The sequence below is a fragment of the Eutrigla gurnardus genome, assembly GCF_963514095.1.
Source record: "Eutrigla gurnardus genome assembly, chromosome: 3".
NCBI classification, from domain to species: domain Eukaryota; kingdom Metazoa; phylum Chordata; class Actinopteri; order Perciformes; family Triglidae; genus Eutrigla; species Eutrigla gurnardus.
In genome coordinates this window covers 25180923-25205873 of record NC_139917.1, presented here as the reverse complement: position 1 = coordinate 25205873, position 24951 = coordinate 25180923, and the positions used below count along the sequence as shown (strand labels likewise).

General features: G+C 41.9%; 3 protein-coding genes across 3 annotated transcripts; 2 read left to right on the top strand and 1 right to left on the bottom strand.

Moving 5' to 3' along the window:
• The first annotated feature begins 1017 nt into the window (after positions 1–1017).
• ucp1 (uncoupling protein 1) lies at positions 1018–4033 on the top strand. Its single transcript, XM_084005609.1, has 7 exons — positions 1018–1256; positions 1399–1535; positions 1821–2019; positions 2463–2660; positions 2779–2880; positions 3228–3408; positions 3534–4033. The coding sequence occupies exons 2-7, from the start codon at positions 1410–1412 to the stop codon at positions 3646–3648; spliced, it is 921 nt and encodes a 306-aa protein (XP_083861735.1). The 5' UTR covers positions 1018–1256; positions 1399–1409; the 3' UTR covers positions 3649–4033.
• A 65-nt stretch (positions 4034–4098) lies between these two features.
• elmod2 (ELMO/CED-12 domain containing 2) lies at positions 4099–13557 on the bottom strand. The gene is made up of 9 exons (XM_084005611.1): positions 13436–13557; positions 12451–12598; positions 12330–12358; positions 7074–7171; positions 6806–6935; positions 6500–6633; positions 5429–5497; positions 5071–5204; positions 4099–4937 (listed from the first exon to the last, which is right to left on the bottom strand). The coding sequence occupies exons 2-9, from the start codon at positions 12593–12595 to the stop codon at positions 4780–4782; spliced, it is 897 nt and encodes a 298-aa protein (XP_083861737.1). The 5' UTR covers positions 12596–12598; positions 13436–13557; the 3' UTR covers positions 4099–4779.
• A 3690-nt stretch (positions 13558–17247) lies between these two features.
• On the top strand, positions 17248–21655 carry gprin3b (GPRIN family member 3b). Its single transcript, XM_084005552.1, has 2 exons — positions 17248–17373; positions 18711–21655. The coding sequence occupies exon 2, from the start codon at positions 18786–18788 to the stop codon at positions 20964–20966; it is 2181 nt and encodes a 726-aa protein (XP_083861678.1). The 5' UTR covers positions 17248–17373; positions 18711–18785; the 3' UTR covers positions 20967–21655.
• The last annotated feature ends 3296 nt before the right edge of the window (positions 21656–24951 follow it).

The following is a 24951-nucleotide window of genomic DNA, read 5'->3' as shown; positions in this document are numbered from 1 at the left end:
GAAATAAGACTATTGAGAGGATTTTGTGCTTTGGATTCTTTATTATGATTAATATTTATATTTATTATAATACAGTCAGTTCCTAGTTTAATATGTATTTACTAGTTCAGTCTCATGTAGAGATATCTGCAATAAATCCTACTTTTAAGAAGGAAACGGTTTTAAAAAGCAGTTAGATTAGTTGGATTAATTAGCCTGCTGTTGAACTGTATTGTATAGAAGTGTTTCCGAGATTTAGTTGGATAAATATTCAAAATACTTCTCAATATGATGCAATACAACTCAGACATCAAACTACAGCATTCATAATGAAGACATATATCAACATCTCTATTATAACCTTCATGAAGGCAGGATGTATAACAGGAGTACTGTATAGGAGAGTTAGTGTCACCTAACAAACTGAGTGAGTGTTGTTGGAATAAGGTCACATTTTATTTCCTGTTTCTTTTCCCCAACATCCCATAATCTCCACACTATTTGTGAAGCTACGTAGGTTGGATTTAAGGAAAGGTATTATGAAACGGGACCATCCTGCCAAACTGCTGAGAGGACGAACACTGTGACGCAAAGCTCTTATCTGATGAATAGTGAACTTCAGTCACCACGACCCTCCCCTCCCCTCCCCCCCCCCCCCCCCCTTAACTTAACAAGTCAGGAACCCCTTTCACAAAAAAGTGAAGTGTCTCTTATTAAGATAACATAAAATTACCAACAGGATATAAATGTGTTTTACAAGCCGATCCTGTATGATAGAATAACAAAAGTGAAAGGCCAACATGATGAGGCTCTAAAGATGTTTAAGCCAATCAGCTCCTATCACTTTCTCTATTGTCTGTTCTGTCATCGGCCCCAGTGAACCAATCTGATAATTACATCATATTAACACAATGGCAATTTGAAACAATAACGATACTTTTAGACAGTTTGCATGAAAAAATGGTTGAGTCACAGAATGGGGGGGAGGGGGGGTTGTTTTTCTGCAAGGGGCCTGCACTGTGGGGTAAATTGAACATTGACTTTCTGACAGTGTGTGGACTTTGATTTGACCCGTCCGTACAGGAGCACACAGTAACGCCTCTCTGTGGCTGTCATAAAAAAAAAGCCAGCCAGATAATATATAAATGCAGAGCTGAAGATGCATCTTTACTTTCCGTAGCGTGGAACCCTTCATGGATTTTAATCTGGCCGAGCAAATTCTGCCCAGTAACTAACTACTGAGGATCAAAAGGAACTTCACATTCCAGACGAACGTTGTAAGTGTGTTTTATGTTTTTACCATCTTTGACTGCTGGTTGATAACATTTGCTAAACTTTCAATTTTAAAGTTAAAGTCGTTAGTGTTTCTTTCTCCTGTCCTGATTGTGTGTATGTGTCTGCATAACCATTTAACGCCAGTATTAGGAAACATGGTGGGATTCAAACCCTCAGACGTTCCCCCTCCGCTGGCGGTGAAGATGGCGAGTGCCGGGGCTGCAGCCTGTGTAGCAGATCTTTTCACGTTTCCTCTGGACACGGCCAAAGTCAGACTACAGGTAAGGAAAGAAGAACAAATCTCTGTTCATCCATTTACAGTATGACAATACGTGCTCTTTGAACATGTACTGGACCTTTGCTCTGTGCTGCTTTGGAAAGCACTGTGATGTTGGCTGCTTTTGATTGAAGCAGCTTGACTTTCTCCACTTCTTTCCCCCAAAAATCAATTGCACTCATTAACACTTCTGTAGCGACGTGCTGCAGCGTTTAGTCTCAAGGTTTTCTACTTTTGTTCTGCAAAGCTCGGTTGTAGCCTTGAGTACGATCTGAATCTGTGACCCCAGATTCAGGGAGAGAAGAAGGGAGTGGAAGGCATCCGCTACAGAGGGGTGTTCGGGACAATGAGCACCATGATCCGAACAGAGGGCCCCAAGTCCCTGTACAACGGGCTGGTGGCGGGGCTGCAGAGGCAAGTGTGCTTCGCCTCCATCCGAATCGGCCTCTACGACAACGTCAAAAGTTTCTACACCGGTGGCAAAGACAGTGAGTGGTTACTTTTGAAGTGCATGCAGGTTTTTCTTTCTAATCATACATTTCTAAATAAATAACTATCCATTTATGTCCTGCTGGCAGAAACCAAATGGCTTATGTGAGAGATGAATATTAATATACATTTTTTCAACCCTAAAAATCACTTATTTATCTCAGAGGGCTTTCCAATCTGCATATCACAGCCTTTATCCTTAGACGCAATAAGATTCAGATAAGGAGAAAACCGTGGAGGGATCCCTGATCCAGCACTGACAGAAGTGCAACAGCTTCTGTGTGTACAAAATTAACATCAATTATCTAAATATTGAGATACAATTACAAGTATACAACATGTAATATTAAGTAGCAGCAAGTACCGTGAAGCTGTACTTCCAATAATATGCATGTGTATCTGTATATTTCACCCCTGGTTGTCTGTGTCCATCCCTCTCCAGACCCCGGCGTACTGGTACGTATCCTGGCTGGCTGCACTACAGGCGCCATGGCGGTGTCTTTGGCGCAACCCACCGATGTAGTCAAGGTTCGATTCCAGGCCCAGATGAACCTAGACGGCGTGGCGCGTCGGTACACCGGCACCATGCAAGCCTACAAGCACATCTTCCAAAACGAGGGCATGCGTGGACTCTGGAAAGGTGCCATTTAGAACAAATTTGAGCTTCTATTTTAGGAACCTTTTGTTGCCATTAAATAAGACCCCGAAAATGATGTGTAATTAATGAGTAATCCTTAAAGTTTTCTGGCTTCTTTTAGGCACACTACCTAACATCACAAGAAACGCACTTGTCAACTGCACAGAGCTGGTGACATACGATCTAATCAAGGAGGCCATCCTTAGACACAACCTATTGTCAGGTGAGTGATAGAGATCATGCATGTGCCCTGGTAACACACACACACACACCAGACAGCTGATTGGGTTAGATATCCACACACCCTCTCTCCCCTTAAAGTCCACCACAGCTGATAACGGCGCACACACACACACACACACTGGTACAGGACATGTTGTAATTTCCATTCATAGTGCTGTAAACACAATGGTTAATACATTTATCTCAATCATTTATATTGCCCCATTCACAAGGTTATATAATAACGCTGACATGCGTTTCCATACTGCTCAGCTCAGAACTGAGGCCTTCTGGGTAACTCATTCTTTAGCTGTTTTGTTCACCATCTCTCTCTCTCTCTCTCCGTAGACAATCTGCCTTGCCACTTTGTTTCGGCGTTCGGAGCCGGCTTCGTCACCACGGTGATCGCTTCCCCGGTAGACGTGGTGAAAACGAGATACATGAACTCTCCACCAGGCCAGTACAAGAGTGCCATCAACTGTTCCTGGACCATGATGACTAAAGAGGGGCCGACGGCTTTCTACAAAGGGTGAGCTCCTCTCTGACCCCGCATTTGTTCAGGAATATTTGCACACGAGGTCATTCGATGAAACACACTTTTTAAGCAGTGCTGCATTTGTAGATCTATTTCGAATTTTGCTTTGTGTCCTGTAGATTTGTGCCCTCGTTTCTGAGGTTGGGATCGTGGAACGTCGTGATGTTTGTGTCATTCGAACAAATCAAGAGAGCCATGATGGTCACCAAGAAGAGGATCGAGGAGAGAAATTGAGACTCCCGTTTGAAAGTTCGAATGAATAATCTGAACTACGGCTGGGTTGGAAAATCGATGACGAAAATAGCAATTCACATTTTAGTTTTATTCTTTTTGTCTTGTGGTGACGAGGAAGAACATCCTTTGTTGAAGAAGGAATATTGGAGTTTAGTGCACCTTGTGTTCGATGAACTGAAATGCCGTTCCGTCTGTATATTTATCATTTTTCATAATGAACCCCTTTGAAATTCAATGTGAGCGAATGTTGCAAACATGTTATAATAACCCTCCTTTGGGAAGTAAAGTTTGCACTCTTAAGATCTCTAACTCCAGTGCCCTTTAAATAATACTGGTGCTCATAATAACATATCAAACAGGTTAATATTGACGCTAAATATATTTGACCCGTTTTACAGACCCTTGTGTTTGCTTATTAACTTGCGATATCACTTCCAACACACATTTGCAAACATTAAAATGTGTATTTATTAACTTTGAGTCTGACGTGTTAATCATTACATACCTTTCTTAAAAGCAAATCACAGCATAAAATCAACACATAATAAAATTGTAATCTTCATACAGTTTGGCTTCCAAATCACCTATATTAAAGAATACAGATGCCATCAATGTGGGACACGTTAAAACATGCACAAAGTTGAGTCATGGTCCTGACATATACGTAAAAATCGAACTCCTGAGTGGAACGACTGTGAGAACACATAAGTCTTGTTTGCATAAACACAGACAATACAGCTACAAATACGGTAGTTAATCAGCATTTTCAATAACTGCGTTTTAACGGCAACAATTTGTCTGCTTGCTCACTGAAAGACAGTCGCGTTATCCCCACAGTCCTTTGCAGAAGCTCTCATTACTCCTTCACTAAGCTTAATTAAACACTGGAATGGTCATTTTTTGAGGTATAGGGTTTTAGATTTGTGCTCTACTTCAAGAACATTTAACAAGAAGAACAGAGCGTGAATAAATGGACCACAAAACCCAATAAAAGAGGATTCATTAGTTCAAATTTGTGAGTGACCAAAAAGGTTCAGTCTGATTTTTATGTTCAACGTCGCTTCTTGTTTCTCTAACCAATCAAACAACATCAGGGGCCATGGAGAGGTGAGGGGATATTTCTGAATAAGGTTAGTTTTTAGAACAGACAGTCAATGTGAGGGTAACATCGGGGTCCTGTAGCTGTGTCTTGACTATGTTATGGAATTTTTCTCTGTACTGATTGAACTGCATGATGCTTTCTGGTTCTTCTGCCACCCAGAATTTATCAAATTCATATGCTAGATAACCTAGAAAAGAAGAAACAGACAATTATTTATAAAACATGTTTCTATTAGAGCATTTGTTTTTGTATTTTACTAGCAGATGGAAATAATAAGCTATTTTGAAGAATAGAAAGATTATGTGATTAATGTCACTCACAGTATAGCTGGTGAAAGTGCCGGAGTTCAGGTGTGCCCCGTACTGTATTGTAGAAGTGTGGTTTCAAAGCACCACTCTTCAGGAGACTGTAGGCCATCTCTGTCAAGTTAATCCCAACGATTGCATATGAATACCTGAAATATGAATTCAATTCAATTTATAATCATATCGCAACAAAGGTTATCTCAGGACAAAGAGCAGGAGTAGAACACGTTCATGATTTTCAGTCAGAAAATACAAAATAAGCATAAGCATCTGTGCCATAAACAACTAAGTGATTTTATGAAGTTCAAATTTGTCGCAACACTGACAGAAAATATCCAGATATTAATACAGTACATGCATGAATGTCTCTTACCCTAGTTTAGGATGGTTTGCATGAGACAAAACCTGACGAGCCTCCTCAGTATAGTTTTCACTGAAAAAACTGTAACAGAAACATTCATTATAATTATTGTTTACTGTAAAACAGCCTGATACTTTGCTTATACTTTTACTTTTTTATAAATTATGATCATGTTCATTAGCAATCTTGTAATAGGAACAATTTAAAAGTAAAAACCAAGTCAAATTATATTTACATTTATATATAGAACAAAAAATGTTTTTGTTGGATGCCCAGCAGTAAGTCTCTATTAAAATTGAGGCATTAAAATCGACAATTGTTCCCCTGGATTTTTTAATACAATATGCTGGTGTTTGGGAACATCTGTATTGAACCCATTCACACACATTCATACACTGATGGCAGGGAAGCAACCTGCACATCAGGAGCTAATCTCATTCACACACACACACACTATTCACACGCCGATGGCACATTTGGGGTATCTTGCCCAAGGACACTTCAGCATGCAGACTCAAGGAACCGCCAATTTTCCTATTAGAGGATGACTCGCTCTACTTCTGAGCCACAGCCACCCACAAGGAACACCAAGGAAAATTCCTTGTATGTGAAAATATAATTGGAAATAAACTCCTTTCTGATTCTGATTCAAGTACACATTCATACATCACTACAATACATAATTTAAAGCAACAAAGAGTACCAGGAATAGTAGAGAGTGAGTGTAATGTCCATGCGGTGCAGGTCTCTAAATCAGAGAAAATAATTCATTCCGGTCGGTGGCAGGGGGGGGATGAGTGGATTCGGATGACGTTAGAGCCAATCCTGACATCACTACTTCTTCCCTTCACCTAAACAACCTCACTCCTCAGGCCCATACCTGATCAACGAGTACCATCCGGTCAGTCAGCTTTCTGCATAATATTAGCCATGTGCATCCATGTGCTCGGGCCCTAATAAATACTTACAGTGCGGAGAGGACAGTAGATGGTGTTTATGTGTTTAATGATCAGTGCTGATTTTATCTGAAGTTCTTTCTAACACAGTAAATAAATGTCTCATTGTTACTCATTGAGGCCTCACACAAGGTTGATTAGGCCCAGCATGCCCATTCCTCTGAAGTCGGTCTTGGGGTCATCTCCTTGGAATCCAATGTCTCCCCACTGTTTGGTTATCCTGGACTCCAGTGTGACTGTTGGCATCAACAGGCCCCACAGCTGAGAGTACAAATAATTCTACGATTACACATTTTCATTATCACTTTACCGACATTTTGGATTCATAATCAATGATTGCAATGTAACTCATGCTTCTTTATTGCCCTGTCTAACTCGATTAAATTGCAGCTAAAACATGTGAACAACTTGCTCCAGAAGCAGTAACACACACCTTTAATAGCATGGCCTCGTGGTCTTGGTCCTCCGAACTGAAGACTTTCTTTCTTAAGTCTTCCACAGATTTATACAGGCTGCTGTTTCCTGTTATCTGTAACAGACAGATGTGTAGGGTTTCCTTGAAGCTAAACAGGAAGAGAAATTAAACAAACAATGAATACATTGAACTAAAAAAATGACACACTATACTTAATGAAGATTTAGAAATAAAAGAATTACTTGTGACAAGCAACCTCAAAATAACACATAAGAAGTAACCTTACAGTGGATCTTTCTGAGGTTTGACATTCTTCTCTTTCATAATTTGATCCACACATTGCTCTAAATTGTCCTTGTTGGTTTCGAACGCTTCTCTTAAAACCTACAGAGGAGGAAAGCACAGGAGAGGAGGAGGCAGTCAAAGAGAAGAAATGATACTACAGGGAGCTACCAGACAGAAAATTGGCATAGCGGTCGCTGTATAATCTATGCTGTCAGCCGCAGTGAAAAAAATACCTTTCAAAGTCAACCCCAGAAACAATGAAAAAGATGACAAAGCACTTCTGTTGACAAAGCACTTCTGTTTCTACACCGAATGGAATGTTGATTTGGAAAATGCTTACCTAGCTATAATTCACAAGTAGAGAATTCATCTAAACTGGGCAAGTATATTGAAGGACAGAATAAGCTCACAGGATATGTCTTTCTTGGAAATCATTCAACAGCCTAAAAGATAATGAACAGGTCAGTAGTTAAGCAAAGGTTGTTTCCTCTACACTTCTCTGTTGGCCCACATAGTTTAAACGTCCATTACTGCCCTACAAAAAGGGATCACATTGCCCCAATCCATGTGTCTCCGTACAAACATCATTTGTCTTCAAAGTCCAACTAAAATATTTCTGCAAATTTTCTCATTTACATACTGTGTTATAATGTAATGTGTTATTAGGTATAATAGGGGTATTATTGTGGTGCCGAAAGTCACAGTGAAACATTTTGGGTGCAACTAAATTGTGTCCTGGTGAACCTAACTATAACGGTTAGGCGCACCAGTGTGACCAATGTAAAAAGTTAATCTGGAGCCCTGCAGTGGCAGATAAGGGTTTATTAGGACACAAAAATGGGGACTGTATTCCCTCACAATAACAGAAAAAATAGCATAATCAGATTACAGATACATTTAATTAAATAGGAATTATTAGCACAATTTTTAAAAAAGTATCATATTTTTTTTCTAAATTGCCATCCATCATCCATCCATCCATCCATCATCTAAGTCAGCAGTGTTTCCCATTAATTACCTAGTATTGTATAAAGTAGAATAATATTGACGAACATAAACACTCCATTGTTGCCATGGTAACAGCTGCCCTGCCAGAATCGTGTTCCGTGATGTCACACAGATGTCACTGGCTTTGATCTAAAGCCTGAATTCTAAATGAGACGGACATAAACACTTCATTGTTGCCATGGTAACAGCTGCCCTGCCAGAATCATGCACTGTGATGTCACACAGATCAAAGCCAGTGACATCAACTGGCTTTGATCTGCCTGAATTCCAAATGAGACAGAACCTATATAAGCAACTAGGAGCTGCTACAAAACAATAGGAAAGCAGAAGTCAAACTGAAAAGGAGTTGCTGCAGCAAAATAAATCTTTAAAAAAAAAATAGATAAAAAAGCAGTGGCGAAAAACCTTGCTGAAACGAAAGCATCACAAACAGTCACGGGAAACCCATATAACTCCCTGCTAAATGAACTCCAAAAGCTGAAGGAGAGAGAGTCGCATGGCACCGCTTTGGATGAATTGTGCAAAGCTGCAAGAGCTGAGGAAGAGGCCATTCAGCAGAACGACGCCTTGCAACCCGAAATTCAGGAGTTGAATCAAGCAGTGAAGATGGGAAAAATGTTGAAGGCAAAGAATGACGCATTGCAAGCATCAAATAAGGAAATGGCCCGTCAGCGGCAAACACTGGAACTAGAACTTACAGTCCTCCAAAAAAGGCTTGGGAGTTTTCGTGGCGTGAAAGCCGAATATGCAGCCGTGAAACAACGGCATGAGGAGCTTAATAAGGAAATAAAGTCTCTGCATTTTGAAAACCAACGAGCCACTGCGGAGGGGGAAGCATGCATTGCAATGCGAGGAGAAATTAAGCTGCTCAACAACAAGTACGAATATCACACTTTAAAAAAAAAGGAGATGATGCAGAAAAATAAAGCTTTGAAACGTATGATTGAAGATATTTCCATGGAGATCCACGATGAAGAAGCTACCAACAAAAAACTGAACGAAATGAAAGTATCACAAGAAGCCATGAGCCGCCAAAATGCCACCCTGCAAAATAAACTCAAAGAGCTCAAGGAGAGGCGGCAATATGTCAACACTTTGGCTAAAACATGCAAAATTGCCAGAGCTGAGAAAGAGGCCATTCAGCAGAAGAAAGACGCCTTGCGACACGAAATTCAGGAGTGGTACAACCTGGTGATGAATGAAAAAGAGTTGCCGGAAAATAATGACACACAGCAACCATCACAAATAGACTTGACTCTTGGAAATTGCGCCCTGCAGCAGGAGGCATGGCATGTCAACAAAAAACATAGGGATTTAAAGACCTGTGATTTGTTCGAGGAGGAAACACCGGTCCACATTAAGGCTCTGGAGGTTGAAAACCACAACTTGAAACTGAACATCGATACCGTCAATGAACAGCTCACCCTCAGAAAAAAACTCAAGGACAATTACCCTGAACAGGAAGCCTTAAAGAAGGTCCTGATGGCTCAGCAGAGAAGCCTGCTCAAAAGCCACTCTGACGCACTTAACAAGCTTCGAATGGAACAAGACTGGCAGCAGAAGCACAGTGTGGTGAAGGAGCACACAGAAGCATTGAAGCTTGAGAACAGCACAGTGTCTGGAGAAATCCAGACTCTGAAAGACAAACTCTTAGCTATGAACTTGTTAAAGGTCTATTATAAATCTATGCAGGGTGACGAAAAAGCTCTCATCAGTCAGAATAAGTCTCTGCAAAAAGAATTTCAGGAGCTGGAGAAAATGCTCTCCAAAGAAAAAGCTCTGCAGGTCTTAAGCAATGGCATAAAGTCAAATATTGAAGCCCTGAGAGAAGATAACAGCTGTCTTCAAGCTAAGGTTCAGAAGTTCCACGATCTGCTCCAGGGTGAAAAAGGTCTGGCCGACACCCTGGTCTCTCTAAAAGCACAGAATGCCGCCGTCAAACAGGAGAATGTCGTGCTTCACAAGGAACTCAAGAACCTCAGCAAACACATGTTCAAAGAAATGGCAAACTGTAAGGCAATGCAGAAGGTGAAAGACCGGCACTGCAGTCAACGGGACGCCCTCAAAGAAAAAATCAGTGCAGTGGAGATGAATTAATCAATAATCTTTAACGTGTTTTCTCCGGGTACTCCGGTTTTCCCCACATCAATTCGATTTCTAAATTTGGCTATAAATTCCAAAAAAAAAAAAAATCATTTAATTCATTCTTTAAAGGGTTTCCTCTGGGTGCTCCAGTTTTCCCCCACATCGATTAGATTTCTAAATTTGGCTATAAATTCCTAAAAAATATATAGATTAATTCATTCTTTAACAGGTTTTCGCCGGGTGCTCCGGTTTTTCCCACATGAATAAGCTTTCTAAATTTGGCTATTAACACATGTACAAAGAAATGGCAAACTGTAAGGCAATGCAGAAGGTGAAAGACCGGCACTGCAGTCAACGAGACGCCCTCAAAAAAATAATCAGTGCAGTGGAGATGAATTAATCAATAATCTTTAACGGGTTTTCTCCGGGTACTCCGGTTTTCCCAACATCAATTTGATTTCTAAATTTGGCTATAAATTCCTAAAAAAAAAAAAATCATTTAATTCATTCTTTAAAGGGTTTCCTCTGGGTGCTCCAGTTTTCCCCCACATCAATTAGATTTCTAAATTTGGCTATAAATTCCTAAAAAAAATATATATCATTTAATTCATTCTTTAAAGGGTTTTCTCCAGGTACTCCGGTTTTCCCCACATCAATTAGATTTCTAAATTTGGCTATAAATTCCTAAAAAAAAAAAAACATTTAATTCATTCTTTAAAGGGTTTCCTCTGGGTGCTCCAGTTTTCCCCCACATCGATTAGATTTCTAAATTTGGCTATAAATTCCTAAAAAATATATAGATTAATTCATTTAACAGGTTTTCGCCGGGTGCTCCGGTTTTTCCCACATTATTAGCTGTCTAAATTTGGCTATTAATTGCAAAAAAAAAATATGTAGATTCATTACTTCTTTAAAGGTCCCATATTATGAAAAAACACGTTTTCTCTGGTCTCTACACCTATAAACTGGTCCTCCCTGAGCCTGTCAACTCCCAGAATGAGGGAAAGCAAGCGACTCCTGCATGGTCTCACCAGCCCACCCACTGGTACAACACGCTCCTTTGGACTGTTCAGATTCAGCTCCTGTCTTTACGTAAGGAAGGGAGTCATTTGCATAGGCTGAACTCCTCTGCGCGATGATAAGAGACAAGAGAGGGGGCGTTCATGTTCAAGTTTAGTGCTGGACACACACATTTCTCTGTTGTTGGTTGTACAAATCAACATAAGTGCTGATTTTCTGTCCCAGCTACAGAAGAACAGAAGAGACAGTGGTTGCATTTAATTTTTACCTTCAACTTCAGGCAACTTCACCTGAGCCACATAGGCGAGCCATAGCGATACATCCAACATAAACATTGGCACATGCTGCCGCTAGCGTAAGCGGCATCGTCTCCGTGGCTCTCCAGGTAGGCATTGACAGATGGAGCTCATTAGCATTTAAAGACGCAGGCACAGAAACAGCTTGTTCTCAGGAGAGTTCAGCAGAGCTCATTTGAGCAACTTTTAGACAGCTGAAATTTAGGACCATGGATGGGTTTGGGGCAATGCATATCGAATACAGTGTTGTTGGACCTCTGACAGCTGTGTGTAATTGAGGAAAAACAGTATAATATGGCACCTTATTATACGTTTTTATAGATTAATTAATTCTTTAACGGTTTTCCCACATCAATTAGATTTCTTAATTTGGCTATACATTCCTGAAAAAATTATAAATTAATGAATTCTTTAATGGGTTTCTTACAGTTTTTCTCAGTCGCTTTGGTACATTTCTCAGATCAGAATTGAAAGTCTCAAAACTACTTGTTCAATCTAACATCATTGTGTCACTTTGTGCACACACAAAAAAGCAGTTTCTCATTCCTTTGAACAAGTTGCAAATGCTTTGGTACATCCATGCAAATAATTATGGACAATTCTCTACTGTTTCCTACATTACCAATTGCTTATGTCATGTTCATCAAAATGTATTATAATGGGTCTCTGTTGAATAGTTTCACCCCCCACAACATTTAGGCATTAGTTCATTGCATAAGTTGACTTTCTCTAACAAAGGGAAATGTGGAAAGCATTACATCAACTAGGAACAATCCTACGTATCAGAAACAAAACCATCCCTCCCTATAACCAATCATCAACTTAAATGACAGACAACATTTTCTTACCTTGTTCTTTGAGGACTGCAAAGAATATTCTACAACAGGACACAAGACACAGATTAATATGATATAACAAAATGTGTACTAAGCAGGAAAAGTAAACCAGATTTGGTATTATTTAATTCACCTGTTTTTGTTGTCATTGTAGCCCCAGGCTTGTATGCAGAGCATATTCTCTGCAGCTCACATTTCCCTGTTGCCTGTCTGATGAACCACTTCAGCCAGTATCTAAGGAAGGATGTGTAGACGTACTGCCAGATATACCCCAGCATCTTCTACAACACGAACAGAGAAAAGACGGCAGCTTTATTTCAAGTAGACAAATATGACGGAAACTCCTGTGTCAGGGGTAATTGGCACCCATCCATCCATCGTCTACTGCTTAAAGTAGACGTAAAAGTAACAATGTGAAGCACAAACACAATAGTTGAGTACATGTACGTTGCATCTAAATGTACAAACTACACAGAGCACACGCTTTATCAGTACAGTACTCGAGTAAATGTACTTTCTACCACTGCCTACCGATACGCACTACAACATCACCATTATGACCAGGAGCGAAACATTGTCATTGTCACAATGACCAGTTTGGAGTGACGTTGGTTGAGATAATATTCGTTTAAAACGAGATAATAATTCACGATTCCTACGCGTCCATTAAAATACAACTACATAACCTACGCAAACATAGGTCCATGCTAATGCGAAAAGAACAGCTAATGGGAAAAGGCTAACTCAGCTAACAGCCAAAACGACAACAATAGCATTGAGTTAGCTAGCATTAGCGCTGATGCTAACGTCTGCTAACCAAATGTGGTCCGTTTCGGTTAAATAACACACGCATTTAGTGGCGTTTTGGCAAACAGTCCACCGACTTGTTAACAAACTGATAGCTTGTTTCTCCTGGTTTTCACAAAGTAATGTTAAATGCACTAACTAGCTACCAAAACAAACTCACAGATGACAGTTAGCGTTAAGCGGTCCGACAACAGGTTGTCATTGTATTCGCCGAACCATAAGCTATATAGGTTAATGTCGATTAAGTTACGTCGGAAGCATTGGTGTACTTAATAGTACCTATAATGAGCAAAAACTGGAGTTAATCTTACCCTCGGTCACAGAGACAAAGATATACCCAAACTTCACTTGCAAAGCTATCAGACGAGCAACGTTTCTCCCGACAAGAGTCTGGCTCTGATGCGTTCAGGTTCAACCAGACATACAGTCGCATTGAAATGATAACGCATCGAGGAAATGTACAATGTACCATCCACACTTAGGTACAAACATTACATTTCCATTATACTCAATGTTGTTTTTAGCAACGAGTGGTTTGCAATGTCAACTGACAAAAATAGCGGAAATACCCCCTGAAACTTATTTGCAAATATTTTGTGTTCTAATTGACATGACGTCTTTGAACGTAGCACATGCCAGCCTCTCCGTGACAAGCCATGTTTCCGCTGCTGCAGCGCCATCTACTGGCTGACACTTAGTACTGTTTGAACCAGCCTACACTGCTTCACAGCAACAGGGGAATGCAGACAACCCCTCGACCAGATACTGTGTATTTCAAGCATTAGCTGGTTGGTAGATCTAGGTTAGCGGAATGTTAACCCTCTGACTCATCATGACTCAAAGTCCGCATTACAGATAAACAGAAACTGACTGTGCTGACTGTAGTTCAAGTTATATTCTTCAGATTGAGTTGATTTCAGTTTATAGAACCCGGTGAAGCCAATAATTTACCTTTTGCCAATTTAACCACAAGATGGTGCCAGATCCACACTATGAGTGCGTTAGATTCATTTGAGAGTCTATTTTAAAAAGCATTTGGCCTTAAGTCTCCATGCTCTAAACAATTCATCTGTATTATTCAATGTGATTTCTTCTCACCAACTGTGTCACATTTTCCAAACAGACTGCAGAAGTATGGCATAACAGCAATGCATGCAGCGTTTCACACCAATGGCGCACTTGACTGTATTTAATCAGTCCCTCTGGGCTTTTTGCAAGGCAGGAGGTCTGTCCCATACACTTACTGCATTCCAAGAGGAACCCCTATCTCAGACCCAGGCTATCTTGCCTTCAAATGGAACCGCGTTACCCTCAAACTCAGGAGTCTTAGAAATAGCATTAAGACCCGATATATATTTAGACTGCTTTTCTCCAATCAACCTAAACCAACTAACGTCAATGATCTCTTCTTCTAAACCTTCAACCTGTCTACTAGACCCGATACCAACCATATACTGAAAGAAGTCTTACCCTTAGTTAGCGCATCGCTATTAGATCTGATCAATGTGTCTTTATTAACAGGCTATGTGCCACAGTCATTTAAAGTAGCTGTAATTAAACCCCTTCTTAAGAAGCCTACTCTAGATCCAGGGGTTTTATCAAACTACAGACCAATATCAAATCTTCCTTTTCTCTCTAAGATCCTTGAGAAAGTAGTCACCAATCAGCTGTGTGACTTTCTCAACAACAACAGTCTACTTGAGGACTTCCAGTCAGGATTTAGAGTACATCATAGTACAGAGACAGCTCTGGTGAAAATTACAAATTACCTTATTGCTTCTGACAAAGGACTGGTTTCTGTACTTGTTCTGCTAGATCTTAGTGCTGTATTTGACACCATTAACCATGAGATTCTAATATGTAGACTGGAAAAATTAATTGGCATCAAAGGAACCGCATTAAGCTGGTTTAAGTCCTATTTATCCAATCGTTCTCAGTTTGTGCATGTCAATGAAAAATCCTCCAGGCACACTGAAGTTAAATACGGTGTTCCTCAAGGTTCTGTGCTCGGACCAATTCTTTTCAACATATATGCTTCCTTTAGGCAACATTATTAGAGGACACTCTATAAACTTCCATTGTTATGCTGATGATACTCAGTTATATCTATCGATCAAGCCTGAAGAAACCAATCAGCTAGTTAAACTCCAGGGATGTGTTGATGACATAAAATCCTGGATGACCTGCAATTTCCTGATGTTAAACTCCGATAAAACGGAAGTTATTGTACTTGGGCCTAAACTCCTCCGAAGCTCGCTGTCTAAAGATATAACGACTATTGATAGGATTGCCATCGCCTCAAATGCTACTGTAAGAAACCTTGGAGTTATCTTTGATCAGGACCTGTCCTTTGACTCGCATATTAAACAAACTACAAGGACAGCCTACTTTCACCTGTGTATCATTACTAAAATTAGGCCAATGCTGTCTCAAAAAGATGCAATTTGTTTGTAATTCTTTATTATCAGGCTGCTCTAATAAATCTCTTAAATCTCTCCAGCTGGTCCAGAATGCTGCAGCTCGAGTTCTGACTAAAACCAGAAGAAGGGATCACATTTCTCCTGTATTAGCTTCTCTGCACTTTCTCCCAGTAAAATCCAGAATAGAATATAAAATCCTTCTCCTCACTTACAAGGCTCTTAATGGTCAGGCACCATCATATCTTAAAGAGCTCATTAAACCCTACTGGCCTCCTAGAGCACTACGCTCTCAGAATAAAGGGTTACTTGTAGTTCCTAAAGTCTCCAAAATTAGAACAGGGGCCAGAGCTTTCAGCCATCAAGCTCCTCTTCTGTGGAACCGTCTTCCGGTTCTGGTTCGTGAGGCAGACACTGTTCCCACATTTAAGAGTAGGCTTAAAACCTTTCTCTTTGACATCGCTTATAGTTAGGGCTGGCTCAGGTTTGCCCTGAGCCAGCTCTTGGTTAAGCTGCTATAGGCCTAGACTGCTGGGGGATTATAGTGACACACTGAGCCTCTCTCTCTCTCTCTCTCTCTCTCTGTGTATGTTCCCCCGGAGTCCCTGTGCTCTCTCGCCTAGCAGGTCTCCCTGGACCGTGGTGGAACCTGATCCGGACTGCATCGATGCTGTGGCCTTGTTTGACTCTTACCGCCAGTATTTTTAATTAAAGTAATTGACTAAAATCGGCATCTCTACTGTTACTTACTCCCACGGCATGATGGGAGCAGTTTGATGAGGACGTCGACAAGATGATGTGGATCGGAGGCTGCAGGCAATGAGGACATCATCATCAGTCTAACCCAGCAGTCGAAGTCCCTCAAGAAGCAGCATATTCATTCTGCAACGTTGATTGCAGGGTCATGTTAAAATAAACTAAAATAAACTTGGATGATAGGACAGGGAATGAGAGGAAATGTCGGCATGTGATAATGGGAAGTCTCTATTGTGTAAATAGACACTTCCCATATAGACATGTTTCATGTGTGGAATCAGTGATGTTTATGTTGTCCTGTTATGCGTTACAACATTTTTGTCCACACAACATCTTTTTCATCACAGCGGTTCTGGCGTCCACAAAGGAAAAACAATCCAACATATTTGGATCCGTTATCCAAAAGGAAAGTCAGCTCAACTGAAAGCTACGTCTTTGAGAGAGCAGGATGCCCCATGAGCTCCACCTACTATAAGTTTTCTGATTGTAAAAATGATTTATTTAGTCAGATCTCGTATCAGACCTCCATACAAAAAGATTCAACAAAATGAAAGACATGTGCTCTTGGAGTATTACAGGCTCTTATACTGATAGGGTCTAAAAGTAATCAATTTCAAGTGCATGTGATGCTTCTATGGGTGCCTGCGGCTGATGCCCCCCCCCCCCTACTATTCATCCATTCATCTGGTTTACTCCCCTGCACCACGCTGCCTGCTCTGGACTATTCACTCTGGGCTGGCACAAACACCACGAGAGGTCCATTTTGTGACAGGACTACTTTTTCTAACCTGAGAAGCAAGAAAACGCCTGCAGAATAAAGAGCCGGTGACTCATTGCGCGCGGTCAGTCAGGGGGCTTGAATGTTGCGCTTCGCTGTGGAGGATCGATACCTCCTCCTCCTCCTCCTCCTCCTCCTCCAAAAAAAAAAAGACCCATACTCTGGTGGAAGGCGTGGCTTGGTGTCACCGACACAGGGTCGGTTTTCCATATTCATAACTAGGGGTTTAGCCTCATCTCACTGACGCGGACGCGCAAACGGCACCCCCAAAGGAACGGGACATAAAGCGTCTGTTAAGGTAAGCCGCCCTCCTCCTCTCATTAGACGCTGCTTTTCCCTTTGTGTCAGATGTGAACATTTCGTCCGCAAGGTCATATCCATTCAGCAATATAGCAGTGGCCTCTGTGAGATCGGGGTGGGACGGGGGGCTGCAAAATGCAGGCGACGGGAGGCTGCACGACATAGATGTTAATTGGCCCGAATGGGTCGTGTGCATCACTTGGATGCATGTAACGCTGATTGTGAATTCACATTCTGCACACACTCTTGTTACAGCCGAACTGATGCAAGCAAAAGAAACCAGGGCGTTTTTTTCTCCCTCGTTGTTGATGGTCTAATAATTTACAGACGGGATATGCTTTCCATAAATATTTGCACTTTGACAACAGACAACGCAGTGGGAGAGCACACGCAAAATGGGCTGCACCTGTCTATGACCCCGAACAGCATAGCCTCCCATTCTCCTCAGATTATCAAGTAAGAGAAAGAGATTATTCATCATGCTTGCATCATTTAAACCTTATGTGTAAATGTTTGTTGTTGTGGAGACTTGTGAGATGAGGGATGAGCTGCATGTCAGGCAGACTGAATTATCAGCAGCAGCATGTCACTGAAATGGAAACGGCCAGCTTGCTCCCTGTGGACCACTGAATTATCAACCGGCGTGTTTCCCCTCTCCTGAGCAGACGAAGTCTATCCTGTTGCCTGAATTTGCCTCCAAAGGATGAGATCCTTCAGACGTCTTCTGAGTGCTCACACGTTACAGGCAGAATTGGCTGCGGATGCTTTTACACTTTCAGGAGGCAGACTGGGATGGAGTCGCTTCATCAGGGCCGGCATGAAGAGATGTTTTTGGTGAAACTGGAGGTTAAATTCTTCTAGAATTCATGCCAAATGGATAATGAGATGAGAGGATCTAAAGACACTTTATCTTGCGATATTAAACCGTTTCCGTTGTAGATTTCACTAAATGTGGCATGACACAAAAAATGGGGAGTTACATAAAATGATGGTTTTCATGCAACAGTGCAGGGCTGTTTTTACAAATGTATCTTAAAATGTAACTGTTGAAATTCTCATTTAAATCCCTCATATCATCACAAAGAATCATTGATTTACATATATTAACAGTACCAAAGTGTGTCATTTATAGTAGAACAGAGTAGTGAACAATTACAGTGATATAACAGCAGGACCTCAGGGGTTAGCCTCCTTGGTGAGCAATAAGAGATGGGCTTATACTGTAACACGGGTGGGTATTTTTTTATTGTGATGCTACCAAGCAAACACATCAATTCGGGATGTTCAATCATGAAATACAAACTATGTTTGTTTTTTCCTTTTTTCCTCCTTTAGGGAATCACACAGAGTGACTGACGTTGCTCATCTGGTTTCACCTTTGGATTACAACAATATTTAAGGACTGAAACCATGGGAACTAACCCCAAAAGGACAGTGACAGTCCAGATGGTGCCTCCGCTGGCTGTGGTGGACACGCTGGGCAATACGGAGCCTAATGCTAACTGGGTGAATGAGCCCCACCTGAAACTCTCTCAGGTTTGTGCTAAACCCACCCACACATCTCCTGACCACAAGCAGGATAACTCCTCTCTGACTGCTTCCCCCGCTAACACCGTCCCACGGACCCCAACAATGGCTTCCGAGGGAGGGGAACCAGTTAGCGGCACCATGTCAGACAAACCAGCACCAACGAATGGAAACCAGACAGAGTCAGAGCCTGTGACAGCGGGAGAGCAGCAGATGCAGGACCTGTCGCTATCAGGCCAGGGTTTGGGTGAGACAAGAGGCTACCGGAGGGATTCAAATGCTAATATGAAAATGTTAAGCCCGGCTGATGAAAAGGATATCAGTAAGGCCGGTGTGTCGCCTGCTCTTTCGGCGCCAAAGGTCGACATGCAGACCAATGACTGCAGAATAAAAGGGCCAAGTGCAGCGGAGGAGTGTGCAAAGATGACATCCTCGGCCGCAGCACGGGAGGACGGCGATCAAAAAGTTTCTCCAAATAATACAAATCTCAACGACGCCTGTGAGTTAAAGCACGCGGCATCCGAACCCCAACGTGATAAAAAGGAGAGTATTTCAGCTCTCAAAGACAAGGACACACCTTTAGCACAGAGATCTCCGGAGCCTGATGCTATACGTAGCCGCTCACAAACGCCCGTGAGTCTGCAAGAGACGGCCAAACCGAAAGAAAGCATAGAACTTTCTACCGCAGCCCCTCTCAGCTCCGCTACATCGCCGTCTCAGGGCGAGGAGGCAGAGGTCGCGTTTACAAATAAGACTTCCACGCATCCAGAGAATGATTTGCCACGAGATAACAAACCACAAGTCTCCTCAGGTAAACATCAGCCAGTGTCTCCACAGGACTCCTCCACTCTGCCAAAGGCTACCATGCAGGCAGAGGGGCAGGTGGCTGAGGGAGCCAGCCAGACTGACAATGCGGATTTGCGGCAGCAGCAGCAGCAGCAGCAGCAGCAGCAGCAGCAGCACAGCGCCAAGCTGTACAGGGAGGCTTCGACGATGACCTTATCCCCGTCCTCCACCCCGGTCAAGCAGTGTCATGATATGGAGGTTCAGGCTGTGGCGACCACGTGCAGCAAGGCCGTGGCCACAAGTCCGAGCCTGCTGCCTTTGACCGCGACTCGCAGGCCGAGCGGCGTCGTGGTCCCCACGGAGGCCCCGCAGAGCCTGGCTGTGGTCTACCCGCTGGACGGCGGCGTGGGACTGCATCAGATTAAAATTAGTTCTCCATCCGCCTCTGCCGATCCGAGGTCAGAGAGACTCACCGTCGAGGCGGAGATGTGCCCCAACCAAAATGCCGGCGTGGTTTTCCACTCGGGCTCTCTGTCCAAGCAGCAAGACAAAAGGCTCGGGGCAAAGCCTAAAGACCCGGGGTCGGCCCTCTGCAACACGCAGCCGGTTTATCAAATCAACATTGAACACAGCAACCACAAGGAGCAAGGAGAGACGGGGAGCTCGCACAATAAAAAAGCCGAAGCTCCCTCTCTCAAATCAGGAAAACCCCCAGAGACAGCCGGCGCATCCAAGTCTGGATCTGCTGACAGTAACAACGCTGGGCTGTCTCAGGCTGCTGTTACAAACAAGCCCAGCCGGGCCCTGCCGACAACAACAACAGTAACAAACACCACATCCAAGTCAAATCTAACTAAAGCTGAAAGCCCCAAACAAAAGGCTAAATCTGGAGGAAAAGCCCAGAAGAAGGAGACAAAGTCAGGCAAACAGAAGATGGAACCGGAAAGGAAGGAAAAAGAGGAGGATCAGAAAGGAAAGAGCGTCCACGACGTCGTGTGGGACGAACAGGGCATGACCTGGGAAGTCTACGGGGCTTCCGTGGACCCGGAGTCCCTCGGTTTTGCCATACAGAGCCACTTGCAGTGCAAAATCAAGGAGCAAGAGAGGAAACTGATTGTCCGGACTTCCTTCCGAAAGTCAGTTTCTGGCGTCGACTCACCGGGACACGAAGGAAGGAAGAATAAAAGGAGGCAGCAGAACATTTTCAGGTCAATGCTGCAAAATGTCAGACGGCCCAACTGCTGTGCACGCCCCCCTCCCTCCTCCGTCCTCGAGTAGCGCAGCACGGAGGTAGCCGGTGTCAAACTCCGGTCCTTTTTTCCCCCCTCGAGGTCGATATGTTTGTCCTGATCGCAAAGCCAAGTGAGAGCATTAATGGGACGACGATCCCTGTAAGTAAGTATACTGGAATGTTGTAGCATAAAGAGTCAAACTATTTGTGATGTTTGTGATGAAAGAAGGTAGGAATTAGACATAAAAAATGATTGAAAACCCAAGACTTGTTTTCTAGAAATAGATATTCTAAAAAGAGAGAAAATATCTAACTGTTTTAAATTACAGAGGCAATAATAGTGAAACGCATGTATATTAGTTACAACGGCAGTTGGGTGACCTAAAATGAAGTCCAGCCCTTCCCAGGCACTGATCACGAGGTAGACATATTATATTATTATCAGAATATTTGTGCAAAAATTAAAACCGACATCTCATTGCATTTGGTGCATTTTGGTATGTTTTTGAGGTGTTTTTTTGGGGCCCCTATATTTATAAGATTGCTGTTTTCTCTTTTCATGCACATTTATTTTTCAGTGAGTGATTAAGTTGTGCAAAAAAAAGGTTGGGTCTGTACACATACACACGCTGTTTAATCTGTTCTCCTTTGGTTTTCTATTAAAACAACATAAAACTAAGATGATTTTTACATATTCTTCATTTCTGACCTCTTATAGCTTCCCTGTTCTGGTGATTTCTAAAAAGGTTCCACACAGTAAGGCTTTAAGGAAATGTTCATTAAAAAAAATAAAAATAAAAAGAGATAGCGTCCATGTGTGTCAAAGCCAAGTGGAAAAAGCAGAACATTCAACATTCAACACAAACAACAGGAGATGTAAGAGAGTGACAGACTGCAGCTGAGAGTAAAGGTACAGCACTTCCTACACTGTGCTGGATGAATTAGTGTCAAGCTTATTAATGAGACAGTTTCTGATCTCTAACAAGGGCATGAAGTTTGTTTCAGAGGCAAAGGCCAGCTACCTCCCAACTCTTTCCTTTTGATTTACTGAGAGATTAACTCCCCGGGTCTGCATGTGGGCCAAGGCAGGAATATTTCATCAACAATTCAAGCTTTTACACTAATCCACCAGTTAGTATTCAGCTGTAAAACATGTTTTAAGGTCAGTGAAGGACAGGAGATATTCTCCCCAATTACATCTTGATTTCTAAAAATCAAGATGTGATGTTTTAGTTATTGTTTTTGTCCGAATCAAGGATAAGATTTTGAACAGATAATTGGACTTGCAGTTTAGTCTAGTGGAGAAGAGAAGGTCTGCATTAAACAGAAGAAATTGTCTATTGTCCATTGTGGACCCTAATACATACAGGAATGGCAAATTAATTGATAATAAATAATTGTGACATCAATCGTCAAGATCGTCAGGTCATCTCATTTAATTAAAGTTTCCAGGTTAATTGTCGGGTCTTCCTGAGTGCTTTATAATGTTCCTTTAAGCGTTCATTGTTCGGTGTAATAATATGATAATACAATTTTAATGTACTAACATTGTTTTCAAAAGATTTCGCTTCGACCAAAACACAACTAGGAGCGATATTTCCAGCAAACCATTCTTTGACGGTGAACGCTTCCTCTCAGTGTGAATTTACTGTCCTGACCTGTGAAACGCTGATTTCAGGCGACTGCTCTTATTGTCTTAACAAGCATGTCACTTCCTGTTAATATCAGGATGATAGCAGGGGGGGGTGAAAAAGTCCTCTATGCTCTTAGTTTCTGCCACAACGCTGTAAAGAGCAACGCAGAATGAAGCGCCTTAATATCAAAGCCTTTTATCCACGAGGATCAGAGGACACGGCTAGGAAGTTGTACTCACATCTGTGTCCTTCTACCTGCTCACATCCGTGTAAGAACAAGAGGATGTTTCTGGAGGCAGGAGTGACCTCCACGACCTCTTTGCATACTCCTCTTATTTAATGCAAGTCTTACAAAGCTGATGGACGGGAGCCAAACCGACATCACTAATCCGTGGAGTCATATTAACTCAATTCAACCTCAGGTGGATTAATGTCTCTCCCTCTCTCTTGTCTCTCTCCTTCCTGTTCCAGTCGAGGTCAGTTTCTCCTTTACTCATTGTCTCTTCCTCTTTCTGTGCCCCGGTCACCGGCCTTAATTCAGATTCTTTTCGCCTAAGCTTTAATTAGCTACTGTTTCAATCTTTAATACCGACGCCTGGTTCCCATTTGGAAGTGCAGATTCGGCCACAGGCAGGCGGGGAGCACAGAGGGAGATTTATTCCAATGACAGGGAACATGGAGAGGGATTTGAAGGCGCACGGCCATACATATATACCACCCACCGCTATAGTTAGCAGAGGACAGCGTTTCAAGATCCACCTCGCTGGCCGTGTGCTCCGTCGACTCCACGGGTATTTTAATTAGCACAAGTCTTCGGGCACACAACTGCACTCCACTTTCTTGTATTGGAAGAACTATCCAGCAGTGCAGCATACTGTTAACCCAATGATCTGAGGCCCACACTGTAAGTTATGGAGATGAATCCGGCCTGTCGACGGTCCAAAACCTGAAAGGACAGCTGGTGTTATTCTATATGTTTATTAACCACGTTCTCGTGAGCATAATGTCTCAGGAACGCCGGGAGGGAGCTTCTTCAAAATTGGCACTAATGTCTACCTGGATTCAAGGATAAATTCATTACATTTGGAGGTCAAAGGTCACTGTATCTAAGGAACGACTGATTCTTTCAATTTTGGCTCAAACTCAGACTTTGGGGGTCAAAAATCAAGGTCACTGTGACCTCATGAAACATGCTCATTATGACAATGTCACATAGACGTCGAATAGAGTAAAATGATGACGTGGTGTTATTGTGGACTTGACATGGAGGCATATAACTGCGAGGCTCTAGTTTTTATTGTCAACAAGTCCCATGAAAAGACCAAAACCAAAAATATGTTTGTCCTTTCCTCAAAGAATAATTCCACATTTTGGGGAATATAAATGAATTATGCCTTTTTCCATTCTCCACTCTGTAGCACTCAGTCTCAAGCATTAGTTCTACCAAAGACATTAGTTCCTACCCAAATGGGTCACATTCATATAGTTTCATTTAAAAAAGACCCACTTTTGGCAAACATGAATAAAAAGTAGATTTGCTGGGAACTATTTCTGAATACATTTAACAGCAGTGTTTATGCAACATTGACTCAAAATGCTTCATCATAACGAAGGAACATTTTGAACAATAAAAAAAAGGTCTGTTGCCTGGAAGAATCTATCAGGCTTTAGTGATTAGTTTCAATTGATTGTCCATTGATTATTGACAAAGTGACACAAAACAAATAAATGCATTTTTAAAAATAAAAATAAAAGTAATGAATATAATCTTCACTTCACAGGTTAATTTGCATACAAACTGATTGTGTGCCTATTGTTTGCTATATTTATTTATATAACATGTGCTGTTAGAAACGTTTTAAATTAAATATTTTTTGGAAAACGTGACAGCAGTGAAAGCGCAGCACGAATACACAGCTTGAAAGCAAAATAATAATCTCTCAAGTGTTACCTTTTAACAAGGAATCTCCCAGGCTGTGTCAGAAGCTACAATGAATGACTGATGGTCTGCGAGAAGCAGCAGGAGTCCCCCATTACAGCCCGAGGACCTCCCTTGACTCACGCTGACAAATTTAATTTTAATTATACTACTAGCTTGGGCATGCAGGCAATCTGTAGGGCAACTAGGTGCAGATTAAAAAAAAAAGAAAAGTATCTTAGTGTGGTGTGAACGTCAGATTTCATGTAATTGATAAAAATGTGCACTTTGTGAAATTAATGTGTCCATTAACCTGCAGATTCCTAAATCAAGTTTATACGATTAAATGATAAAATCTTCACGTGTTATTCTTTGAGTTACCAATTTAGGTATTCTTGAGAAGAACAGATTAGATTATTCGGATGTCGCTGCAACATTTGGAAATGTAAACACTTTGGATTCTGCATCCTGGGATCCTGG